Source organism: Megalops cyprinoides, chromosome 6 (assembly GCF_013368585.1).
Source record: "Megalops cyprinoides isolate fMegCyp1 chromosome 6, fMegCyp1.pri, whole genome shotgun sequence".
Lineage (NCBI taxonomy): Eukaryota > Metazoa > Chordata > Actinopteri > Elopiformes > Megalopidae > Megalops > Megalops cyprinoides.
In genome coordinates this window covers 1,269,720-1,290,887 of record NC_050588.1, presented here as the reverse complement: position 1 = coordinate 1,290,887, position 21,168 = coordinate 1,269,720, and the positions used below count along the sequence as shown (strand labels likewise).

General features: G+C 42.8%; 1 protein-coding gene across 7 annotated transcripts; it reads left to right on the top strand.

Annotated features, from left to right (window-relative positions):
* Window positions 1–1,321: 1,321 nt before the first annotated feature.
* Window positions 1,322–21,109, top strand: slc11a2 (solute carrier family 11 member 2). Of its 7 annotated transcripts, XM_036530281.1 has the most exons (17): window positions 5,430–5,586; window positions 5,654–5,742; window positions 8,178–8,323; window positions 8,506–8,628; window positions 8,768–8,887; window positions 9,382–9,488; window positions 9,570–9,640; window positions 9,815–9,882; window positions 10,066–10,221; window positions 11,974–12,132; window positions 12,352–12,438; window positions 12,534–12,653; window positions 13,062–13,211; window positions 13,401–13,474; window positions 13,946–14,099; window positions 15,383–15,436; window positions 18,958–21,109. In XM_036530281.1, the coding sequence occupies exons 1-17, from the start codon at window positions 5,564–5,566 to the stop codon at window positions 19,033–19,035; spliced, it is 1,779 nt and encodes a 592-aa protein (XP_036386174.1). In that variant the 5' UTR covers window positions 5,430–5,563; the 3' UTR covers window positions 19,036–21,109. The 7 variants fall into 7 exon arrangements, with proteins under 7 accessions (XP_036386169.1, XP_036386173.1, XP_036386167.1 ...); XM_036530276.1 differs by lacking the exons at window positions 5,430–5,586; window positions 18,958–21,109 and adding an exon at window positions 1,322–1,463 and having other exon boundaries at window positions 15,383–17,758; XM_036530280.1 differs by lacking the exons at window positions 5,430–5,586; window positions 18,958–21,109 and adding an exon at window positions 3,508–3,530 and having other exon boundaries at window positions 15,383–17,758.
* The last annotated feature ends 59 nt before the right edge of the window (window positions 21,110–21,168 follow it).

The window sequence follows — 21,168 nt, the reverse complement described above, 5'->3', positions numbered from 1 at the left end:
TGGGTAGTTATTTTTCCATAAGAATTTGCATCAGAGAGATTCATGGTTTTTGGTGTGCAAATAGTGAGGTCTAGTTGATCAAATTTCAGTTCTGAGTCTGCTGCACTGTTCAAATCTGTTTTCACTTCATTATAATAAAAGTATATGGCTCTACCAATGTAGTAAGACTGCTATGTACGTGATTCTCAAATTTGTACTGTAATGTTATCACTGCCCTCTTATTTATGGTTGATCCACACAGGCAATTTTCAAACATTTTTGTTGTAATTTGCACAGACCCATCTGATGTGAAACTTGTTTTCTTTCATTTGTCCTTTCAGGTCAGATCATATTTCCATTCAAATGTTTTATTTCAGTACTTGTTAGAAAAATGCTTGTCTGCCTGGCTGGCTCAACTTCTTGCAGTCACATTGACATTAATTTTTAAGGTTACAGTAGTAATTAGTTCATTGGTGAGAGGGGAATTGGACTCATGAAACATAAAGAAATACTGTGTAACCTGTGTAAATGTTATGTAATGTCACATTACAAACAAGAAACTGTTTTTACAATAACATATTTAAATAGCATTGGAGGAGATCTTATGTATTTTTGTCTGGAAGTATTATACAAATCTTGCTCTTGTTGGATAAATATTACTCCAGCTATGCACTTTAAAAATGTCTTAACATTTTTATTTTCTGAATGTTAGCATCAGTCGGGGCTCTTCATTTACAGATAGGTTTACAACAGGCTTGCGATATACCCAGGCTCATAGTACAAATTGTTCTGAAACTGTCCTACAACAAGACATCAAAGCAGAGGAAAATGCCAATGTCTGAAGGAAAAATGTTAATTCAATATGGAGGTTGTTGGCATTTGTGCTGGTTAGAGGAATATGACTAATTTCATGTGCCTGGGCCGTGAATATATTTTCATGTAACAGAACACTTACATTCTCTCTCCAAATCAGTTTTTTACCAATAGATTATCTACCTCGGTGTGTGTGTGTGTATATGTTTGTGTATGTGAGTGTGTGTTCTTGCTATCTAAAAGGTAAGAATGTATCTCAAGTAAATGTTTTATTTTCAGAAACCTTACAACTTACAAAGGGGTTAGTAAACAAAAACATAAAAGAGGCCAACACAGTTGTACTAGGTACTGTCGACGGAGGCATTTTTACCTTGCACTACCTCCTCCATGACGATAGTTGGCACATGCTGACTTCGATGCCCACTCTCTGGACCCTACTCGCCAGGTGTATGCCTGTGTCGTTCCTGAGTGACGGATCACACCTACACCAATCACTGTACGAAGTGAGTCTGTGGAGCCAATAGTTAGAAAATGGGCGTGTTTTTCCCCCGAAGAAAACATGCATATTATGTAGTGCAGCTTGTACTGTAATGTCTCTGTTATATTTATTTAAAAATTTTAATTAAATTATAACATCTCCGTCTTTATGTGCAAGCAACATACTAAGATAGGTAAGACGTTACTTTCATGTTGGCATTTCTTTTCAACAGCACGTCGCTATGATGCTTTATGAGCATCCGACCAAAGTTAGCAAGGTAGCTATCTTGGAAGCTTGTAAGTTGCCTAGTTTTGCTAACTGCCTATTACCTTATAACGAACAGCACAATTCAGGATATCTAGACGAGCCAGCTATATTCCAGATTTGTATTATAAGGAGTTTCTTTTTCCATGTTGTCCTCTTGGCTAGCTGACCAGTTTTATGTAACAGTTAGCTACCTACATAGTTGCTAAATTGGATTGGTAGCTGAATAATAGATTGGCGGCTGGCCATTTCTGTCCAGCTTTGTTTATTGTACTGTTTTTTTTTCTAATGCTCTTTATCGAGTAAGCAAGTAGCTAAATCAGTGATCTGGCCGGGTAGCCTGCTAGCTGTCTAATCCCAGTTAGAGTTCTAGGTGATTGTGCTCGGGCGTTTGTTGCTAGCAGTAGATAATTTATACAGTTTTTTTTACACTTTATACGGATTATGACGTGTTGATTGTATGTGGGAGCACTGAAGGATCATATGAAGTAGCCAGCTAGAACAAGGTGAACAAGGGTAGCGTAACGAAGAGCTAGTCCGCGAAATAACAAGAACTAGTCATTTTTGAAGTAGTTGTTTTGTGAAATCTGATAGTTACCTGAGCAAAACCACCAAATTTAGGTAACTAGATTAGAGGTTTTGTTTGTTAGCGTTTTAGGTGATGTCTAATTGTTATTGTGGTTGTGCAACCGATATCGCTTGCTTTCTGAATGAGCAAACTTTTTGTTAGCTAACTGGCTATGCTAGTAAGACACGTCATTTTACAGCGTACCAGCACGGTAGCCAGCTAGCAGGCTTGTTGACCTTCCTTGTGATCTTTGAACTGATTGCCGACTTTTTCTCCGACGCTCGTGCAGATTTTGACACATGCAGTGACGTGTACAGACTATAACTACCTACCTGTACATAACATTTGTTTGGTTTGAAAACTGATCTGACAGTATGTAAATTAGTGACATTCAGGCAACGATATGAGGTTCATTTGTAGTTAAGCATTAAACGTAGGTCCTTGGTTGATTGGTATTATTTCCGGGAAAAGTCCTGGCTGAACCACCTGGCTGAACTTTGGCACAGGAATTATCAATGATGATTTGCTACCTTTTGCATTTTAGTAATAAATGTGCATTTTTGTGCATCAGATCATGGGCAGTGCCAGGGAGGGGCTTGGGGGTGCTGTAGCTACCCCTAGGTTAGCCATAGCACCCCCAAGTAATTTCTGTGGTTTATTTAGAATTTTTCATTTTTAATATGTGAATATTATAATTTATAAATATAAATAAATACGTTAATAAAACAAGCCAAGTATTTTTAGACTAAAAAACATAAAGCCAACACAGATGATCTGATTCAGCCAATGGGCATGTAGTCACTGACCAGGACCAAGAAAAGCGAAAGGATGGAGATGAGGAAGGGGACCTGCCCGCGATTGCTGCTGAGGATGCTAGCATTGCTAGCAGTTGTGTGAAATTGTATATTCTGAGGTGTGTTTACGTAGCCTGGCTTGTGAACCTTACATCTATATCACATGAGCTGAATATCTTGCCTTGTGTTTAACACAGAATGCCATTGTAACTGTCGTGGAGCGGGTACTGTATGTAGCCTACGTGTGTCATCTACATGTGTCGGGGGTGTTGCCGTCAAAATTAAACTGGCACATTAATGGGAAACCCTAAATTTCAGAGCACCCTCGCTGAAAAGTCAAGCAACCCCATAGCACCAGCAAAAGAAAATCTCTGGCGCCGCCCCTGCATCAGATAGGCAAGTATAGCCTCAGTACACTTAGGTACGCCCACTTAATAGGAAGTTGCCTTCAGAACAACCTGAATTTGTTTGTTGAAAGTGCGGCACAGGGATGCTGACCCATGCTGACTCCAGTGCTTCCCATAATTGTTGCGAATTGGCTTGTGGTGGATCTACTCCGAATAGCTTGTTCCATCTCCCACAGGTGCTTGATTTGACTGAGATCTGATGACTGGGGACTGGGGAGGCCACTGCAGTAAGATGAATTTACTTTCACGTGCCCAGAACCAATCCTGGACAATCCTAGCCTTGTTGCATGGAGCACTACCCTGCTGAAGTATTGCCATTAAAGGGATGCACCTGCTCACATGGTAGCATAGTCTGACAATGTGACGCAGTCTATTTCTTGGAAAGGGCTAGTGTGCCCAATAATCTTGTCTCTGTGTATAATTGCATCATAGTCAAGGAACTCTGCAAGTCAAAGGCTTTTGGTTTCTATGGGTTGTAGTTTAAACTAGTTAGTTACTTTGAATTGGTAATTGCTACTTGTAGTGACTTGTTTTGCTAGATATTTTTTCCCTGAGCAGTTTCATTGTTCTTGTCACAGTCTGTTAATTTTCCCACAAAATATTTGGTCTGATCCCCACTCTGAGGTCGTTCACTTATGCAACAATGTGGAAAAATATTTGCTTTTTTGTTTTTTCTCTCACCCAGTTATTATCAGAGTTCATGTTTGTAAAATGTTTCCCAAAATATGCATAAAGACATTTATGTATTCAAACTATGCTTGTAATGCATTTTGATGGGTTTGGAAATTGCTAAATTCACTGGGAGCTGTCTGGGTTTTGTAGCAAAAGTGGTGATATTGGGTTTGCCATTAACACCAGAGACAAAGGATCTGAAATATTTGTTAGTTGTTAACTTGTGTGCACCAAATGCATTGTTTTACTGCTAATATCCATGCATTTCAGCTGTTGCTTCATCTGAACTGCCTCTTCTGCTTAAATTCATTTTCTCTTTCTCACTCTCACTCTTTTTTCCAATGTCATATGACAGTGTGTAGAAAAGTCAAGGGGGAACAGTTCAGAAGGCCATTACTCTGCTATGACATTTTTAATGTGTATTTTGTAAGTTGCACGATAATGCATATTTGCGTGAGTCATCTTTTACTGAGATATTTTGTAGTTAAAAGGGCACTGTCGACTCCAGCGTTGTTGAGCTCGTATGGCATACCATTTCAATCAGAGCTGCTTTGAGTGAAAGAGGTTATTTTATTATATCATTCATTACATGCGTTTAACTGCTCACTCCCAGTAGTTGTCCTTCGGAGATCCTTTAAGGAGTTCTGTGAATCCGGGTATCATGAGATGGTCTTGTAGTTGTTTTCCATGTACATAGGCCTACCCCTCACTGAGTTAAGACTAGCTGGGTGTGTGTGTGTGGACTTTATTCAGTTGGAGAGGCGAGAGAGATAGAGGGCAATGGGGTGTACTGGAGCTTGGAGATTAGCTGGGGAAAAGGGGGTAGAGGGGTGGAGCGTTCTCTTCCACCGTCTCCACACCCCTTCCCCCCAGCTGTGCCGATCAGTCTGATTAACCTGCTCTCTCCTTCCTGCTGTTCCTTTTTGACTGAGGGACAGATCAGAATCATCACAGTCTGCCTGGCTGCAGTAGTAAGTATGCTTCAGATAAAAAAGGCTATCAGGTGTGTTAAGATGCTAGAAGGTGCCATTGGACAGGGGTGTATGGTATACGTTGGCTGAGAGTGAGCTTTGCAGAGCCTTAGTCTTGAATGCAGGAGTTCTGCTTAAATGTTAATGGAGGTCTGTTGACTGCCTGCCACGTTGTTCTTCACATCACGGGAAGTGAAATGGGGCCATGGAGTAGCTGAGGAAGGACATTCTGCGGTCAGCTCAAAAAGGCACAAGGACCTAATGCTAAAATTGCTCTCTTTTTTTAACTGTTCTCAGAGTGGTGGCTGGTGGAACATGCTGTGTCATAGTGATACTGCAAATTTAGCTTTCATACTAACTTCCTTAATTGTTCATTTTTCCATTTGAGTGGCATGTGAACCACTAAAGAGGATGTTTTTGTCCTTTTTTTCAGTTTTAGAGTTTGGCTCATCTCGTGGGCGTCATGTTGTGGTCAGGAAATGTGTGCTGTCATGAATACATGCTGTCAGCCTTTTCCACGTTTTCTTTTTTTTTAATTTGGATTCAGCTTGTGTTGTTGAGCAGGGGAACATGGGAGACTGGTTGCCTAGAAATATGCACTAAGGACACCTGAATGCATGGACTGTGGAAACTGGAAGAGGTATGAGGGGCTTTGTCAGCCTCTTGTGATGTCACAATTGAGTGGCTGTCCCTGTTTTTGCCTGCAGGTCTCAGTTTCCCTCCCGGACAGCCCCGCCCATCTCTCTGCCACACCAGAGCCTGATGAAGATGGACCAGGAATCCAATCTCCTGGAAGGTACCATGTGCCGAGCATGTGATGTCTCAGCCCAGCTCCCTGGGCTCTAGCGCACTGTTACCATATTCCATACAGATCTACCAGCCTCACTCTCTCTGGCATCAACAGGAAGCTGACTTTGGCAGGTGGTTATTTTCACCTCATCTTTGCTGCAACAGTAAGTTAAAAACAGATCTTAACTTGTGGACCTGGCAAAGGAGCAAAGGAGACAAATACAGCCTCTGGCACCTTGAGTTGAGTCAGTGTTCATCTGAAAAGGGGCCTGTGGGTTGCTTTCTCAGTAAAAAGTTCTTATTACCCAGCATTGCCGTGTGATATATATGTATGATTTGGGGCTTGAAATTTACTCATTTTGGGAAAATAAAGTGTGGTTTTTGGTGGTCCCAGAGTGAGAGTGTGTGCTGTGTGGAGTCCAATGCCGGCAGTGGGGGAGGTCTTTTCACATCACTGTCCCATATTATTCTTGTCAGTTAACATAATATAGGCCTAAACTATAATCCCTTTCTTTATGTGTGGAAATTTTACTTTAGGTTCTGTGCTGGTAGTATACTGGAATTGTACACTCCTGTCAGATATACAGGACCAGTCAAAAGATTGGACACACCTACTCATAGAAGGGTTTTTCTTCATTTCTTAATTTTCTACATCTAAGAATAATAATAAAGACATCAAAACTATGAAATCACACAAATGGAATTATGCAGTGACCAAAAAGTGTTAAATCAAAAATCAAAATCTTATGTTTTAGATTCTTCAAAGTAGGCAAAATATTTTTTAAACATATTTTTTTTTGCAAAGAAATTCATACATAGGCATCAACTTCACTATTCATATTTGTCTAAAAAATAGACAAATATAAATAGTCTTCAGATCAAAGTGTCTTTGAATGCATGTTTCCCATTGTCTGGTACTATATTCTGTTGCACTTGCATGTTGGGCCAGGTGTGCATTTGTGGTTTCACCCATGTGTGTTGGACACTGGACCTTGTTTGTGTTGATGGATGATTGTGTCCTTTTTTGTGTGACATTTTGTGTGCTTTTGTCAGACACCCTTTGTGCTTGATTTCTGGAGTCATTCTGGATAAAAGTGTCAGATGTCAGCAGTGTAAATGTTAAATATACTCATCTTGTATGTTCCTCTGGATATGAATGTCTGCTGGATGTCAAAAATGTAAATGTAATGTTTTACATTCATCTTGTAAGTCACTCTGGATAAGAGTGTCTGCTAAGGAACAAAGTGTGAATGTAAATATGGGGCAAGAATGGAAGTCAGGTGACTAGTTGTGAGCAAGCCTGTTGCCACACCATGTGGGGGGAGGGGGCTGGGGGGGGGGTGCACGACTTACTGACAGCTCAGCTTTTTTTTAATTTAAATGGGACGTTCCTGGGACCTTTATATGCAAGCCTGCCCATAAAAGTAGAGCTGCACATATCAGCACAGACAAAGAAACAGAAAGGCATAGTGAGAGAGAGGAAGAAAGAGAGAGGGACAGAGACAGAGAGTGAGAATGAGAGCGAGTGAACGAGTCAGAGGTTAAAAGGAGAGAAGCTTACTTCGAAGCAGTACTCAGTCCTTGGAGAGAGACGTGGAAAGGCTGACCCGCAGCGCAGATGGGACGACTCAGACGCACTGTGAGTGAGAGTTCCAGGCTCAGTGAGTATCTCCAAGTCTCCGCCAGACTCTGCAGACAGTCATTGTGCAAGTGAGGGAACAAAACAACGCTCTGACTTCCCACACTCACTCCTCAGGTTGTATTTTTCACTGGTGGGTGTGCCGTGCGCTTTATGAGTGGTTGTGCTCTCCAGCATGGTGCACTGTGTAACTTAATAGCTGCGTTAAACTGGATTGCCTAGGATGCACCCTTGCTGAGGCAGTGGGATGTAGTGCCTCGTTGTTGGGCGGTAGACATGTGGAGGAAGTTATAAAGTCTAATGGGGTGAAAGGTGCCATGTAAGCAATCTGTAAACCATCCCTGGTGCAGCGCAGTTCACCTCTAGCAGCATTGATGAGGCATTCAGACGTTTGTATGCAATATGTGGTAGAGAATTTGGTAGGGGAAGTCAACGCTGACACTGACATTTGCCCATCCCGATTGTTAACCACCTTACGCTTACTACACACGTTCTGTTTGGGCAATGTATGGGAATTTTCCTACACACGTCATGCCCCCCTTCAGGTCTGGTAAAATGAAAAGAGCTTCTCAGTATTGGCAAGTTATATCCTTATATAGCTTGTTTCAGGCTATGAGAAGCAGCATATTCTGTGTGGCTGCTCCTAAATTGCCAATTCTGCTCTTTTCCTCATCTCCTCTCTTTCTTTCATGTATTAATCTCTTATCCACCTTTCTCTCCTTCCCTGTTTCTTCATGTCATTTTTTTCTCTCTGTCTCCCCATTTCTTTCTTATTGTGAGGCTTTCTCTCTATCCTTTTTCAGAGGAAGCCCATCAAGAGAATGGAGTCATTCAGACGACGGCCACGCAGTACAGCTCTGTCTCCCCTCCAGCCTCCCCGGTGTCCCAGGAGGAGCCCTTCTCCACCTACTTTGAGGAGAAGGTCCCCATTCCAGAGGACATCAGTGAGGTATGGAGTGAAGGATTCAGGTCTTCAGAGAAGGACCTTAACGCCTAATGTAGCCTAAAATTTATTTGTTATTTGCTTTTTATTTTGTACACGCAAATACACAGATATGTAGTCAATAGTTATCATAGTGTTTACCATGTTGTGTGGTCAGGGCAGTTTACTCCCTCTCCCACTCCCTGTAGATGGGGTTCAGCTTCCGGAAGCTGTGGGCTTTCACAGGACCCGGGTTCCTGATGAGCATCGCCTACCTGGACCCAGGGAACATTGAGTCAGACCTGCAGTCTGGTGCCGTAGCTGGGTTTAAGGTACCAGATCCGTTGACACATCCAACCAGATAAACACAGGACCGTTTACCTGAGGACAGCATTCGATAGAGCAGCAGTTCGAGGAGCCACCCGCATGTGGAGAGACACACCCCTTACCCCTCTTTGTCCACGTCCTCAGCTGCTCTGGGTGCTCCTGGGGGCCACCATCATAGGCCTCCTGCTGCAGAGGCTGGCAGCCCGGCTGGGCGTGGTCACAGGAATGCACCTGGCAGAAGTGTGCCACCGGCAGTACCCCATGGTGAGTAGCCCAACGACTGTCCACAGTCAGGCTAAACCTGGCTGAAGAACAGTGGAACTGATTAGGCCATGTACCTTTACTGCATGATAAAGTCTTTATTCTGTTAGCACCGTCAGTATGCAGTGAATGGGGGAGGGACTCAGATCTATGCAAAATGAATGGGCTTCAGTTAACTGTACACACCTCCCAACAGAAACCTCCCAACAGAAAGGTTAATTAAACATGGTAGGTCTTTTTTCCCCCCAGTCCTGCATCTAATAGATGTCAGCCCTTGCTACAGTGTGTTGATTTTTGGCAGCAGGATTCATGTATATGAGTTTAATTCATTGCATGTTTTATTCACAAGCCTCTCATGGTATTCCCCTTCCTCTCTTTTGCTCTCCCTCTTTCCATGTATTTCTCCCTCTTTTCCCAACTGTCTCTACCCCTCTCACTCTCCTTGCTTTTTTGCTCTTACTTGCTCTCCCCTCCCCCCTCCATTTTCTCTCTCTCAGGTACCGCGCATTATACTTTGGCTGATGGTGGAGCTGGCCATTATTGGCTCAGACATGCAGGAAGTCATTGGCTGCGCCATCGCCTTCAACCTCCTCTCCATGGGCAGGTACTGTCAAAGGGGTCAAGGGTCAAATAGACAACGTCATCCCTCATAAACTGTGCTTTTCAATCTCTTCAATCTCTTCAGGATTCCTCTGTGGGGGGGTGTTCTCATCACCATCATCGATACCTTTGTTTTCCTCTTCCTGGACAAATATGGTAGGCACCACTCAGCAGTGCCTTTGCATGGTTTTGTGGAGTTCAGTGAGGTTACTAAACCTCTTCACATAAGTCTTGCCATTCCATGGACACAATGTAATTAGTTTTTAAAAATCTACCTTGTTATCAGCACAATATTGCAGGGGATAACTTTGGCTCTTTTTCCCTTTCTAGGTCTAAGGAAACTTGAGGCCTTTTTTGGGTTTCTTATAACAATTATGGCTGTCAGCTTTGGATACGAGGTACCCCAATTGTGTTTTGTAATCCTCTGCATGGGGGCATCTAAGCACTGTGGGTGTGGCCTTGATTATATGTTCTATGTAAGCCCTCTATGGGCGTGGTCATGACTGTGCTCTCTCTGGGTGTGGTTGTGATTACAAGTGTATGATTTGCCATGGTGCCTCTCTCTCACTCTCTCTCCGCAGTATGTGGTGGTGCGTCCGGACCAGGGGGAGGTCCTAAAGGGGATGTTTGTGCCTTATTGTGCCGGCTGCGGCACGCCGCAGCTGGAGCAAGCTGTGGGCATTGTGGGTGCTGTTATTATGCCGCACAACATCTACCTGCACTCCGCCCTCGTCAAGGTATCCAATCCTTCACTGGCAGAAGGCAGAAGAAACATCACCCACAATCCTTCTCTTGGCAATCGAGATGGATTGTGGATAAGTGCCTTGTGTGTGCATCACCGCCCCCCCCCCAGTCCCTTTCCTGCCACAGAAACTAGTTATGCTAGTCTATTAGCCATGTTGGTTCGTACTGGTTCTTTCATATTGTGATTAGGGCTGGGTATTGGCACAGATGCCACGATTCGATTCGCATCCGATTCACAAGCTAACGATTAGATTCAATCCGATTCCATTCAATTCCAATTCATTATCGATTCAATAAGAATGAGATATGAAATACTATATAGCAGCATTCCATATTTGGGGAGATGTTTAAAAAGCTCTAAAGGAAACACAAATTTACAAATGCAGAGTCACTGGAAATTGTGAAAATCACTAAAGAAAAGGCCAAAGGCTTGTACAGTCACGCGCCACTTAACATCCATTCGGACAACGTCCGTTCGCATATACGTCCGTAGTCCCATAAGGTTATGATAAAGTTTAAAAATCCAGATCGCACAACGGGACGTAGCGGACATAACCGGGCGTAGCGAAGGCAACGCTTTCCGCACGCAACACGTGTATCTCATGTGTCATGGAAATAAAGCGATTGCACTGCCAGGCGTATAATGGTACAATACATAGTATACCGTATAATACATGTCTTGATAGTCATAATAAATGCCTATGCTAATGTCTTATGTAGCCTATGTACTGTACTGTACTTTCTATCGTTGTTTTAATGTGAACTTTGCATACTTACAGTTAAAAAGTTTACTGTATAACAGTGTATGCTTTGACTCGTGAGCAGCAGCATCTAATCTTGTGCCTATTCCATATAGGTTTGCTAAGTATATAGTATGGTGTTGGCACAACGTCCAAATCACATAACGTCCTATTTCACAGAACGTATCGTAGACGTTAAGCGACGCATGGCTGTATACCAAAATCTTTTTATTTGAGGAACACATGGGTATAGTTCCTTAAAAACAAAACCAACCTGTATCATTGCCTACTTATTAATGACATGAAGCAGCAATGTATTTGCATCAGTTAGCTCAAGGAAAGCTGGTTTGTAAGGTAGCTACAATGACTAACAGCGACTAGTATTTGCCTTTAATACGACAGTTAGGCTATGTCAGAGCCTGTCTATTTAATTCTCTGGCTATGTTTAACCATTGCGGAAATGAAAACTGGAAAATGCATTCTAGCCTAAAAGATTGATCCACAAATTTTACAGATCGATATCGAATCAGACGGATTTTTGCCAACCACTGACATTACTTTAGTTGTTCAAACACCAGTAACGAACGAACATGGCTGTAGCAGGACCACTTTTAACAGCGTATTCCGCAAATACCATACCCAATAAAGGGGTATACTGGAATCAGTTAACCTGGAATTTCAGAGTGGCTCCAAGGTCAACAGAGACCGGTGAGTATCTGGAAATGAATGCCAGGAAAAGAAAATTTAGCACACACCACGGACAGACCTGTTAAAAGGAAGATTCATGAAGGCTTAGTACCCCTCCAGCAGTCATCAGGGGTTTCCTGCCTGAATTCGCCCATGGTCAATGAGTCTGTGCTTAGAGACAGCTTGAATTTCAGGTTTCCTTCAGAGGCAAAGCTGAACTGTAATAGTTTACGCATCACCGTTAAAAGTGACTGTGCTAGGTTCCGCTGGAGAGCTGGAGTGGGCTTGTCACCATTCTTCTTTCTTCCTTCCGCTCAGTCCCGGCAGGTCGACCGCAGCAACAAGAAGGAGGTGAAGGAGGCCAACAAGTACTTCTTCATTGAGTCGACTATTGCGCTCTTTGTCTCCTTCCTTATCAATGTCTTCGTGGTGGCTGTGTTTGCTGAGGCCTTCTACAACAAGACCAACTGGGAAGTGGTGGGTAATGGTTGCCTTCCAGGTCAAGGTTGTCCTGCTCTAACTTTCTCTGTGTTCTTGAGTGAGGTGTGTAACGTTTCCTCTTTATTCTAGAATGAGGTGTGTAATATTCTCTGTGTTCTAGAATGTGGTGTTTAATGTCTTCTGTGTGTTGTAGAATGAGGTGTGTAACGTTCTCTGTATGTTCTTGAATTAGGTGTGTAACGTTCTCTCTTTCAGAATATGAAGTGTAATCAGAGCAGCAGTCCCCACACTGATCTCTTCCCCCCAGTAAACACCACCCTGCAGGTTGACATCTACAAAGGGGTGAGTCTGCATGGCGCGAAACAGTGAATTAAAGCAGAGGTTGCTGGAAAGGCTCTTTTCTTGAATGTGGCAGTGTGTGCGTCTCTGTGTGACAGGGCGTGGTGCTCGGCTGCTTCTTCGGCCCTGCGGCTCTCTACATCTGGGCAGTTGGGATCCTGGCCGCAGGCCAGAGCTCCACCATGACAGGGACCTACTCTGGCCAGTTTGTCATGGAGGTCAGTGTGACAGTAACAAAGCACAAAGCCTGGCTCAGTGTGGAGCTTAAATTGCATTACTGTGTGCATTTTTTCCCTGTTCCCAGTTTGTATGAAGCCCCTAAAGAAACATGGATCTGAAAAATATTTAAATCTTGAGGGAACAATTTAGTATGATGTATGTAACTGACTTAGTACCTTGAGAGAATAACATGTGGTAAGGATGTCATTCCCTCAAGAACCTTCCTCATGAGAAAATGAGATTCTGTCTTTCCCTCTAAAAGGAAGATGTTCCTTTAGGATTTGCAGTTGTGAAGAAAGTTGTTTTATCAGGATGTGAAGTGGTTCCCATGAGGTGAGTGTGTGTGTGTTTTTGAGATGAGTGTGTGTTTGGCCTCAACGGGGCTCTCTCTCCACCTGTTACCTCAGGGCTTTCTGAACCTGCACTGGTCACGTTTCGCCCGTGTGCTGCTCACTCGCTCCATCGCCATCACACCCACGCTGCTGGTGGCCATCTTCCAGGACGTGCAGCACCTGACGGGCATGAACGACTTCCTCAATGTACTGCAGAGCATGCAGGTGAGGGGGAGAGAGGGGAGGGGTCTGAATCATGATTGAGGGGGAGGGGATGGGTCTGCTTTGTGTAGCGGGGGGAAGTGAGGGGAGGGGTCTGCAATGTGTAGAAGAGGGAGGGGCTGATTTAAATCTGATTTATGGCCTGTTTAGCATCCAAGCCAAATGTTCCTCTTTTTTAATTCTTTCTCCCAGCTGCCGTTTGCCCTGATCCCAATCCTCACCTTCACCAGTCTCACCTCCATCATGAGCGAGTTTGCCAACGGACTGTAAGTGTCTAACGCTGAACACCAGCATGCTTTGCCCCTCAGCACTCGCCTGACTGCCCAGCCTGTTGGTGACGGCCCAGAGCCTGCGACCAAGTGGTCGCAGGGTCAAATCCTCGGGTGCCCTTGAGCAAGGCACTTGGCCTGAATCTGTTTAGTTACTAGCAGTGTGGTGTAGTGGTAAGGAGCAGGACTGAAAACCAAAAGGTTGCTGGTTCAGTTCCCCCCTGTCCAGCCCGTTGGGGAAGGTACTTATTCCAAAACGGCCTCAGTAAATATCCATGTCAATGGATAAAACTGAAACCTATGTAATGTCACTCTGGATAGGAGCATTTGCTAAATGACAGTAATGTAATCCAACCATGTAAATGGGCAATGTGCGGAAAAAAGCACCCAGCTGTGTGAGAGTCTGTGAATAAGGAGATTCTGCTGGGTGTACAGATCATGTGACCCAGGGTGCTGTGTGTTCCACAGGGTGTGGAGGATAGCTGGAGGGGTGGTGATCCTGGTGGTCTGCGCCATCAACATGTACTTCGTGCTTGTCTACGTGACCACCCTGAACAGCGTGCTTCTCTATGTGTTGTCCGCCCTCCTGTCCGTTGCCTACCTGGCCTTCGTGGGTTACCTGGTGAGTGGCTCCTCCCACACAGGTCCCCTCCGTGTAGTATAGACCTAAAAGAGCTTTACTCAATTCTTAGTTGAGTGTGCTGTTTCAAAGCTGCTAGCACTAAAGTTAATTAATTAAATAAATTAATTAGTTAATTTTTCTTGACTGTACAGGTATGATACTTTTCCATAGAAATGCTTGGTATATAATGCTAGCAGCTAGTAGAGCTATGCTGCCTTGTAGTATCTCTTCAATTCAGGTTCATATGTCATGGTCTCGTGTCTCTGTGTGTTTTGTACGCCACAGAATTCACTTGGTCGTCACTTGGTTGTTTATCTTTTCCTCAAAATTTTTTGGAAACTTGAAAAAGTTTCGTCACCAAAGTGAGTCTGTCACTCGACATTGTTAGGTCTCTGATTGACAGCTTTGTCACACTAAGTCAGATCCCTTGTCTCCTGTGGCTGAGCCCTATGGCACGGGTTCAAAACTGGCCATGTCATCAGTCAATGATGACCGGGAGCCCACAGCTGGCTTTATTGCGCTGGGGTCAGGGGTGGGTACATAGGTCAGGGTGTCCTCCTCTTGCTGCTCTCAGGCACTGTGTGAATTGACATGTGCCTGTGAGCATCTTGGATGATGCCAGTTTGGTAGTGCCCATCCTCCAAGGAGCACTTGCTCCACTGACTGGCATTAGATGCCCTTTTGGAATGTCTTGTAGAAGCCATGCCACTAGCTGTGTAGCATGTGTCCACTCCTCTCCCTCAAGTGCCCCTGTGGAAGAGCAGAGGTTGCAGCGGTGAGATGAGCACGATGCAGAATTGGTGATTCCAGAAAGAGGGTTGCATAAAAGCATAAAAAACTTTGTGACATTCACGTGTCCCTCCTCCCAGGAAATGGCAGTCTGGCAGGTGCTGCTTGATTGCGAGTGCTGTAAATCTCAACTGATTTCACAGTCAGGTGACAGTCTGAGTGTGTCAAAGATTGTGCAAGTAAACAAGGACTCCTGCTGAAGCAATGGCAGCATAACAAATCACTGCGTTTTTAATCAGTTTTTTTCTGAAAATGGTGCAAAAGTTAAGGACTTGAGCAAAAAAAGAGTGTGTTGTGTGTGTTTATAAGTTTGATTATGTGATTAAATGTGTGTGTATATTTTTGTGTATACATGTAGCTACCCCCCCCCCCCCCCCCCCTTCTCTCCCTGCCCACAGGCATGGCCGTGCCTCATGGCGCTCTGTGTGTGTGTGTGTGCGTGCGCGTGTAGGTATGTGTATACGTACCTACCCTCACTCTCTGTCTGCCTACAGGCCTGGCAGTGCCTCATCGCTCTGGGTGTGTCCTGTCTGGATGTGTGCAGCAGGGTAAGGAACGGGCCTGCAATGTTAATAGAGGAGCAGCCGGAATTCGACTCTTAAATGGGCCCCCAGCAGAATTCCCACAATCCTTTTCAGCATGCTTCTCAAAGTGAGGCTGTCCAGGAGAGGGCATTGGGATATTGGAGGCGGCTTGATCAAGCAGATGTGTGTTTTTAAACTGGTATGACTGCACTTGTATTCCCCTCCAAAATCAAACTAGAGGCACAGAGGTATGTTTCTTTTAAGCATACCTTTGTACCTTTTTCGCTTCTTGCTTTAGGTCACCATAACACAATGATAGCGTTTCATATGATTTAACGCGATTTAGAGGATTTTTTTGGTATAACCCATAACTGTTTCCTCATTTTTCCAAACATCCTGAATTAAGTAAGTCAGCCTTTATGATTATTTTTAACATGTATTTTACATATTTTATTTTTTGTTAATATTTAATTTAGTATTTCTGGGTATTTTGTGTGCCTTTGGGTCCAGACGGATGTTTTAGAATTCAAACAGCTGCTGTTATTTGTCAGTTCAAGTTCATTCATTTAATGACTGCGGTAGAACAGAACACTGAATTACTAACATTATGTATAACTTGATGGAAGAAATTGCTCATTATGTTTTAGAGAGAGCAGCTACAATGTGGATACCTTCTTCGGTTTAGGAACTGAAGAGGCAGGCGTGCTTATAAGCAGTCCAGCCTTTTCCAAAGCCGAGCATAACGCGACCACTCGCAGTCTGAGTGGAGTGAACAGTGTTTCCTCTTGGTTCTTGATGGTATCATTACAAAATGCTCAGTTTTTGGATCTGCAGGTCTTTTTGAATAACAGAAGCTTGTTCGTAGAGCTGCAGAATATCTTCAGTGTGCAGAACATGAAGGCACAACTGCAGGTGTTTGATGCTTACTGTATGCCATGACCCGGTGTCCAATAACATGAAGCTGTTTACCAGGTTGTAAGCTGTTTAGTCAGATATAATGAATCTCAAATTCTCAGTTTAAATGTGAAATATTTGGTATTGTGTGTTTTTGTTGTCCCTTTCCCTCTGTGTTGCCCATCAGTATTTTAATTTGCATGCCATTGGTGCAGGACGTTGCAGACCCACCAGTGTTTTTTGTACAATATTTTATTATGATTATTATTGACATCATCAGGTCATTTCTTAATTGGATTTGGAAAGTGAGTCTGTCGTTGATAACGTCTCCTAGAATAAGCCAGAAGTCTTCCTGTTTTTTTTTTAATGTTGATTTACTGGTGGAACCCTAAACGTATTGAAACAAGCTTGTTGTGAGAAACCATAGCAGCGGTGTGAATCAACGACAGATCATGTGTGGAAATCTCTCTGGCTGAGGCCTCGGGTGGTATTGCAGTAGAAAAGAGGGAAGGGCTGGTACATTCATTCCAGCGTGACAGATGGTGACTCTGCACCATAGAGCCACCCAGTAACACAACCGTCCTACCTTCATGGACTTTGAGGGTTTCCGAACGACTCTCCCAATTTACCTGTTATTTTTAATATATTTTCAAGCACAGGTTTCATTAAACCAGATCACTATTGTCTGTATGTGCGTGTGCCTCTTGACATCACTGCACATTGTGAACCTTTCCGTTATAACATTATACTTGAGTTTGATTTTCCGTTATTTTCAGTTACCGTGTAGCATTCTCATTAACAAAGCTGATTGGATCATTTTAAGCACTGGAACGGAATGGGTACTTGAGGCAGCTGAGCCAAGACTGTATCATTTTCCTCTGGACTGCTGTACTTTCACAAACACAAATTATCATTGTTAATGTTCAGAAAGGCCTTGAAGAAACAAACAACGTTGACTTGTTTAAAACTTTGTAGCAGTTCTAATCAGTCACCCAAAACTACTGTTGTAACTGTTTTAACTCAGTTTTATTGCCTCGCTGCACCTAAGAGAACATGTATTTCTTCAACCATACAAAAATGGAACTGTGATTTCCTTATTCTTCCAATGTAATAGACAAAATATACATTTTCAACTCAGCTTTTTTTGGACATGATGTTCAGTTATGTTAAACTCTTTAAAATTCTTAAGCATATTGATTCTGGGTGATACTGCAGATTACGTATTTGCTGTCAGTTAAATCGAATTAAAAAGACGTTTGGCCTTAAGCCATCAATGCTTTGGTCGTATTTGTCCCTCTGTCTGTTTGATGGGTGTGACTGCACCAGGAAGGCCCTCGCAGCTCAGCTGAACTTTAAGAACTGCACAAGGGCCATTCTTGAACATGGCACAGGCAAGATGCTCAACGGTGTTGTCTTTTACTTCATCGACCAATTAAAAAATGTGAAAGAAATAAAGGCAAAACAGTTAGATGAATCCAAGTGTCTTTGTGTTGTGCTGTTTTGTGTGGTGGTCAGTGAGTCACAGCTGTGCTATAGTGTTACTGTCCTAACACACTCAGTTCAGAGAGGCACAGATCATGCAGCGCTTGAGTATGAATCACAGGATGTATGAATCAAGCTCTGAATGGATCACCCAGTCAGCAATGAGCCAATAAAATCATTAGAATAGTCTCTCATTTTCTTTCTTCTCTGTCCCTCCCTACTCTCTCTCTGTCTTTCCCCATCATTCTGTCTTAATCCCTGGAAGAGATGTGCTTCCTGAAACTTGGAAAAGAAGTTGATATGCTCAGTTAAATTGATTTATGTGGCAAGACTTTGACCTTTGACCTCTGTGTCAATGAAGGTGTTGTGTTTACTTGTGTTGCAAGCCTGCTCTGCCTGTTGCTCAGGATATCCATGCAGTAAGTAAACCTGCCATCGCTGTTCAATTCCAGTATCCTCTGCCACCACTGATACCCCTCTCATTCATTTAGCCCTTTGCTCATTCAGAAGTGTCCTATGACATGTTGCACATGGGAGCCTAACTGCTGCAGGTTAGGCCACGCCTATGCAACAGTATGGGGTTCAGTTTAAGGGCGACTGCAGCACCTGCATGCATGGGACTAGAAACACAAAACTAAATAACATGAGTGTGTTTTCGTCTTCTTTATTTTTTGATTTTTTAAATTTAATTGCTCAGTTTGCTCCAGAATCCTACTCAAATTTGTAGTTGTTAAAACTCTTTCAAAGCTGAGGATACCTGTGGTGAATGAATATTCCAAAAATTGTAAAGTGTAGGTACTGTAAAACAATGAGGTGCACATTAGAAAATTTCAGGCTGGATTGCTGATTTACAAACAAATGGGAAAGGCAAATGAATGGAAGAGTATGAGCGATGTCAGAGATGTAATTCTGAGCTAATCGTAATCCAGTGAAATCACTTGGCTCACCGGTGTTGAAGTAAAAGACGCTGATGATTTGGAGAATGTCCTCTTCATAAGATCTTACGCAATAAGATACAGGGAGGCATTCTAAAATGGTTCTGAGACTTTTTTAAAGACATAAACCGATAAAAACAGATCATTAGTTAATAGCCTCTTTCTCTCCCCATCTGTTTGTCCTACACACTCTCTCTCTCTTTCTCCCTCTCCCCATCTCCCCTTCTCTCTCAGATGCGTCTGGGCCTGACGAGTCACATGGACATTTATCTACTGAACAACATGGACAGCGAGGCGTGTGTGGAGAGATGAGGGAAGCAGCTGTAGGCAGTTAGGGAGGAGCGCGGTGTCTCTCCTCATTCTCCCCTCATGATTGGACCATTTGTCACAGAGCCAGTAGCATTTTCTCTTAAAGCAGGTGTAATGTAAGTGCCCTTCTGCACTAGACACTTTCCAGCTCCACATTCCCACAGGCAAAGTCAGGTCTGGACAGCAGTTGAATTAAAAGGAAACACTTTAACTCTGAGGTTGCAAGTGACAGGTCATTATAAACTGCAAAAACAAAAGTCTATTCATGAAGTTTTTTTTTTTCTTTCATTTTATTATAACTGACAGTTAATATATAATAATATATATTATAATACATATGATTGGTCATTTTATGTTGATGCACTATTACAGGTTACAAGGCGTCTTTTAAAAGGATTCCTGCAACCTCTACACACACCTCTAATTACAGTACGAAACTTCATCTGGAAAATAGCTACACCTTACGAAATGGAATTGTTTCAGGTATAATAATTTTTTTTACATTTTAACTGTATTTTTGTACTACCAGGAATGGTCTGGGTGGATGCTTTTGTAGTCATGACAGACTGTTACAATTTAATGAAATGGGTTTTGAGGTGTTTTTGAATCGCCAGTAAGAAGTCCACACTGGGTACAAATGGCTTTGCATTTCCACTAAAGACTGCGGTAGAGCTTTCCATCTGACCCCTCTCTCCCCAAGTTGGGTCGCATGCTGTGCCATGGTTTTGTCACTGTCGGGATAACAACATCCCAGCATTACATTGCTGAGCCCTATGGTGTGGCACACGGACACAGCAATACCGAAATCTTGCCCAACACCACTTGGGGGTCTCGTCATGTTCACAACATGGTGGGAACTGGGCAATGGACACCCTTCTGGACCCACTGGTGGCCTCAGTCTTCCATAAACACCAGTTGCTGATTATTTCCTTTAAATATCTTCACTTTTATTGTGTCCCCTTAAGTAGGTGTGCTTGAAAGTTCTTATATCTCCAAAGAGGCTGACATGCATTGCCACCAAGTGGCATTAAAAAAAGGGAAAGATTACAGATGTGTCATCACATCCAGGCGTGATTTATCCTATGTCACAAAGTTTGTTCGCTTAGCAAACCCCATTATCTGTTATGTATTATTTTACACAAATTATCCCTCTGGTAAGGAGTCCAGTTCTCATCACTGCATTTTTTGAAAAATGTTTCACAACAAGCGCTAATTTTACATGATAGACATTTATATACATTTGTTCATGTTTTGCTGTGTAGGCTGTTATAGTTCTCTATAGAGGGCGATGACCTGGGTGTCATATTTAGTGCTATCATGATAGATGTTTTAGCACAATAAACTAATGAACCTGTTGAATCAACTTATGAACATGGAATGACATTTCATTAGGTACTCTGGTCTGCATCTGAAGTAGTGGAATTAGGAATATATTGTTTATGTATTTTAAATACAAATAAGATCATGAAAACCTTGTTTAGCCCTCTTGTGCGCATGACATCCAAAAATAAGTTGCTAAAAATTACTCTCTAGAATTTTATCATTTTTTGCATCAAAACGATTCAATGGATTTTTGCTGTTTCCTTGTGTGATTAACTACCCATCCCCACACAATTTTGTTCGGTACAAAACTGTATTGCACAATATGGTTATTTAATCTGTGACAATATTGCTATATGTGTGGAATTGTCAAGTATTTGAGAATAACGTGCTTCTGGTTTGTGCCGCAAGAGCATTCCATAGAAGGGCACCTGATCTCTTGTGTCAGTAGTACTCTACACACTTGTGTGAAGAGACATATTGTTGGACTTCTTCAGAATAACTGTTCAATGAAATGAACCAATAATTACAAACAATATTAGCAGCCCCATTCGTCCTACATTTAATTTGGCCAGCTTTCAGTGTTGCCTAATGTAAGGGGAACCTGAAATTCAAAACTGTCTGAGAGGTGTGTAGGGAAATTTGTCTCACATGAGTCAGTAATCTGTAAGAAAGGATATGGAATGTCACATACGTTCATAGGGGCTGCAGTATAGCACAGTTAAGAAGCAGGGCTTATAACCAAAAGTTTGTTGGTTCAGTTCCCTGCTGTGACACTGCTGCTGTACCCTTGAGCAAGAAATCCAGAAATATCCA